The 5136-nt window shown below is 37.4% G+C and overlaps 1 protein-coding gene across 2 annotated transcripts in view; it reads right to left on the bottom strand.

Annotated features, from left to right (window-relative positions):
- The window catches only part of LOC102204114 (thromboxane-A synthase-like), an 11480-nt gene that overhangs the window by 3906 nt on the left and 2438 nt on the right, over window positions 1-5136 (bottom strand). For both annotated transcript variants that reach the window (XM_005734818.1, XM_005734819.1), the window contains exons 2-11: window positions 4669-4813; window positions 3639-3732; window positions 2879-2931; window positions 2316-2412; window positions 2079-2195; window positions 1850-1938; window positions 1598-1746; window positions 1128-1258; window positions 659-1015; window positions 466-554 (exon numbers count right to left, since the gene is read on the bottom strand). In XM_005734818.1, coding sequence (XP_005734875.1) covers window positions 466-554; window positions 659-1015; window positions 1128-1258; window positions 1598-1746; window positions 1850-1938; window positions 2079-2195; window positions 2316-2412; window positions 2879-2931; window positions 3639-3732; window positions 4669-4769 — 1277 coding nt within the window. In that variant the 5' untranslated portion in view covers window positions 4770-4813. The remainder of the gene's footprint in view (window positions 1-465; window positions 555-658; window positions 1016-1127; window positions 1259-1597; window positions 1747-1849; window positions 1939-2078; window positions 2196-2315; window positions 2413-2878; window positions 2932-3638; window positions 3733-4668; window positions 4814-5136) is intronic.

Raw genomic sequence — 5136 nt, 5'->3', positions numbered from 1 at the left:
TGCCAAAATTACTTCACGTTTCAGTGTGTACGTGTGCAACAGTGTAAAAGAAAGACAGCTAAAGTTTTAAGTGGATTGCAACTTGTTACATTACTTTTAGGCTACATGTAACAACAGTTAACAAACATTTTATCCCTGTAGCAGCTGAAGCTGCAAGAGTCCAAATAATAGATTGAAATATCTGCATCGTTTCTTTTTTTAACATCTGCATCACCACCTTAAATCTGGCGGTCAGCGTTTGGTGGGCCATGGCACCATTCTCCCTTCCCCAATGGGCCCAACCTACTCTTGCAAAGCAGTCCAAGAGAAGCAGTGACATGTACATTTTATCTCCTTGTTGTATGGTATACATGTATGATTAAATATGGCCTATCCTCCAAAGTGCTATAAAAAAAATACCACCCTGTTTCCACTTAACATCCTTCTTTACCTGAATCCAGGATTCCACTTAACATCCTTCTTTACCTGAATCCAGGAGGGTAGAGGCGTAATGCTTCACATACAACCATGTCCAAATACTTCAGCTCCTGGACATTTGTGTAATCAGGTGATTCCTTCAACAACAGTAGCATGAATATAATCGATAACTGTCCATAATAACATGCAGCATGCAAAAAAACCCAAAACAAAGCAAAGCACCACAACGTAAAACACTCACATGTCTAGTGTAGAAGTCATCCACCTCTTTCTGTACTCTGAGTTGACATTCAGGGTGGAGGGCCAAGAGGTAGCAGGTGAACGCCAGAGTGTTGCTACTGGTTTCATAGCCTGCCAGGAGGAAGACGAAAGCCTGACCAACAATCTCATCCTCAGTCATCATCTTTTTCTGTGGACGCCTGACAGACGGCTCCTGTGAATGAGGAGGGTCATTTTCCTGAACCGAGCCCGAAGGCTGGGTCTCCTGGTTCCTGTGTTCGATCTCCTCGGGGTCATTTGATGTGTCAAAGTGGTCCAACGACACAATCTCTTTGGTGGTTCGAGCATCTAACATCAGCTGAAGGAAGTCTCTACGCCTCTACATGTAAAAAGAAACAAAAGAAAACGGTAAATATTTATTTCAAACAAATGATGAAGGGAGACGGCTCGTTTTAGACACAGAGTGACTGTGTTAACTGTCTGAGATTCACCTCCTCAGGAGGCTGCTCCTCTCGCTGTTTGATGATCTTCTGAATGCTGTTAATGAAGAAATTATTCATCTTATCTCGTCTTTCATTGGGGAGAAGTTTTGCAATGGGAGCGGCAAGGAAAGGAAAAGCCACTGAAGACATTAAGACACAAATTCGCAGATGTAATTATGAATTATGAAATGCCATAAAAAAAACTTTGCATTAAGAATTCCTGATAACACTGTGGTAACGTTGAAATCTAAACAACATTTCTAAACAATGCATTAATTAATATATCTTGTCTTCCTCTATAAATCTTCTAATTACTTAGAAATGATTAAAATTAATTACAATTCCAAAAACTTCTTTTTAGGATTGGTCTAAAACGATGTACAATTTTTCACATTCCTAAATATATTTATCTTCCTCTTTTAATGTCCTAAATAAATATCTTAAATTCAAGTAATAATGAAGTAATATTGATGACTAACTGAAAAATAACAAAATGGGCCTGAAGAAGGAAAAATTGAAGAACATCTGAGCGTGGTGGACAAACGGGTCGTCTGGGTTGTTCTGCGAGTCCACCTGAGTTGCAAATGCCACACTGGCAATAACATCCATGGTAAAGTAGCCAAAGCACCTGCAGGAAAACATATACCAAAAATTAATTAAAGAGAAGATTGAAGATTTAAAATAAAAATGATTCTTTCAGTATTTGTTTTTTTTATTGTTTTTGTACTTACTTGTGGATGTCAAAGGCCTGTGCTGACTCAGCGTGGCCGTTTAAATTCTTCATCAGGGCATCGATGGCTATGTTGATGAAAGGAACCATCTATACTCAAAAAGATTAATCATGAGAGACTCAAACCAGTCCTGCCAAAACCCTTTAGTGAGTCATTACATCACAAAATAGAAAATTCAAATACTTTGCAATGCATTTTCTAACAAGTAATAGAAATGTTAATGTCTCACTTCTTTCAGTTTGGCAGAGCTGAAGGATGGGGTCAAGATGCTCCGTACTCGCTTCCATTGTTCATTCCTCAGCATGAGTAGACAGTCAGTCATGGGCTTGGTGGCAAAGCGAAAAGCCTGCAAAAATGAGACAAGAGCACAAACGCAAAAATCCATTACAGCCCATGAAGTAAGTTTGTGTGGGAATAATTGCTGATCACACATCGTGCATCTAAACGCTCCGTCTAATGTCCTCACCATTCTATTAGGGAAGCTACTGAAGTCCTTGACCATCAACTGTCTGAGCATATCAGGATCCGCTATTATCACGACTGGTCTGCGCCCCAAATAATACCTGAAATATGCCGATGTATACAATATGAGTGAGAGACCAGCCAAAACAAACAAAAACCTTTGATGCTAAGTAAAGTATTCGCGTCATTTCAGAATGCAGAAAAATGAAAATGTTCAGATCATCATTGTATCTACTTTTTCAACCTTGACGTACTATTGCGATGTAATATAAACTTTCCTGTGCAAATGGTGTGTGCACAGAAATAAAAGATAAACAGCTATTAATCTAAATCCAAGGTAACGAGTCCATTTTTGTGCATCCTTTATCAGCAGGTGTCTCTGTTTCTGTGGGAGGAAAACTCCTAGAATTACATAGAAAGCAAATGCAGTAGCACCAGCTATTATTAGTTTCTGTGTCAATGCTGTTATAAAATAATAATCCAGGTTTACTGATCTCTTTGCAAATGTTCAGTTTGCTATTTTTCCACAATAGTAATTTCAGTAGATGCTGATTTTTTTTTACTTACCCACAAACTCTACCATGTGTTTTTATTACATAACTCATAGGTTTGAAAAAACCCTGAAAAGAAAGTGGAAAACAAAAACATCAGACTTAAAATATCCACATTTTTTACTGTTTGTATAACTGAAATCACAGAAAAGGTTAACAGCACATCGGCTTATCACAGCCATGACCTTATAAGTGATCAATTTTTAAAACATAATGGTCAACTGACAACCTTATAAAAACTGAAAAGAAAAAGTTTAAACAGGAGCTTAATCCCAGTTTAATGGAACAAATGTTGCATATTATTCAGCTGTATTTTTACTTCACTGCATCAGAATATTTTTAAAAATGACAATAGATGTAGATTGCAACCTTTAAACCAGCGGCCTCCAACCTTTTTTGTGCCACGGACCGGTTTATGCCCGACAATATTTTCACGGACCGGCCTTTAAGGTGTCGCAGATAAATACAACTAAATAAAACTAGTGCCGGTACTGAAAAATAGAAGATTTATTCATAACACACATGAAAAGACCCAGGAAAACCGAGTTAACGATAAAAACGATAACAAAATAACGCTGAAAACCAATAAAAACCCTGAAAACTATACATTTCACACCTGAGCCTCAACTCTCGGCCCGGTACCAAACGACTCACGGACCGGTACCAGTCCGAGGCCCGGGGGTTGGGGACCGCTGCTTTAAACCATCCCAGTTTGACACAAAATGAAGCAGATGTTGAAGGTAACTCTGGTCTTCCTTTGTTACACTGTATCTTACCTGCTGAAACATGAATAAGTTGCCAAAGAAAGGCACTGGCTTTGGATGTTTGATGCCATATCGTGAGAGGACTGAGAAGGGATGGACTGAATACCTACAGGCAAAAGTGCAGAAATGTGATGATGTGTTGTGAATGAAAGGATTAAACATCAAGCTCATTAAAGAACACAGATACAACATTCAGTTAAATGCTATCCACACCATCCTTATAGTCCTTTGGTCTACATATTGTTAACTTAGGACCATACATTTTTTTTCTAATAATGCATTTCCTGTACACATCCTCAGTGATTCAGAGTTTAACAAAAGCATTGTATTACATTATTAAGGAATTACAGCTATTTGTATACATGCTCTTCCATTTTCCAAGACTCAAAAATAATTGGACAAACTAACATAATTAAATGTACAATATTGTTAGTCCAGAACTCATTGCCATCACTAGATGGATTTCTTCCCTTGAGATGTTCTGCAAGGGATTTACTGTAGCTGCCCTCGGTCGCTGCTTGTTTTGGAGTATTACTGCCTTTGGTTTTGTATTTAATAACTGAAAAACATGATCTAATGGGTTGAAATCAGATAACTAACTTGAATCGCCTTTGATCTGCCCTCTCCTGAAGTTTTTTTTATTCTCTTAGATAGTTTTACTTTATTTTTTTATCCTAATGATACCTTCTTTACCTATTGAGAGTTCATGTGAACAGCGACCAAAATGTATGTTCAATAATTAACTCCTTTTAAGTGCTTAGTTTGCCATGAAATAATGTGGGAACAGGCCTCCCCTGCCTATCAGTCAATTGTCCAATTACCTTTGAGTCTATGAAAATGTGGATATACATAATATGTAACATATAGTATATATTGCTGTATTTTCACAGCAGAACAATATGTCACAAATAAACATACTAAGGTTTTATTTCCAGCTAAGTGTGGTGGAGTACAGAGAAAACTGACATAAAATGTGTCATTATCCAAAAACTGTCCGACTGTCCATCATAAATAAACAAATACTGAACATTTGTTCACTCACCAGTAAAGGAGACCGAGGAAAATGAGGAAGAGGCTGAGTGTGACAGATATTCTGCTGACCTCAATGTTGAACATGTTTAAAAAGTCACCTGCAGCCTGCATGTTGGAAAATCTTGTTTTCTATCCTCAGACTGAGATGAAAGTTCCTGCGCAGAAAAACAAGAAAAAGGGTTTAAGTTAACAAAAAGAACTAGATTGAATATAATGCACGTACAAAAACAGGAAGCCATAAAAATACTTGCAAAACAGGTCTTTAAAACAAAAGAATTATATACCCCCTTCTTAAATCTTTTTGCCTACGGTGTATTTACCAACTGAAGTAAAGTTATAAGACATAAAAGCAGACAGAAATGTCGGAAATCACCACAGCAGAGAAACCAGAAGTGTTATATAGCAAGGTAAAAGTCATTTTATATAAATACTTTAGATTAGTGATGTGACGTTCTGTATCGAGGCTTCAAAGCTTGTG

The sequence above is a fragment of the Pundamilia nyererei genome, unplaced genomic scaffold (assembly GCF_000239375.1).
Source record: "Pundamilia nyererei isolate P.nyererei 1_Seehausen unplaced genomic scaffold, PunNye1.0 scaffold00060, whole genome shotgun sequence".
NCBI lineage: Eukaryota > Metazoa > Chordata > Actinopteri > Cichliformes > Cichlidae > Pundamilia > Pundamilia nyererei.
This window is presented reverse-complemented; position numbering and strand designations above follow the sequence as displayed.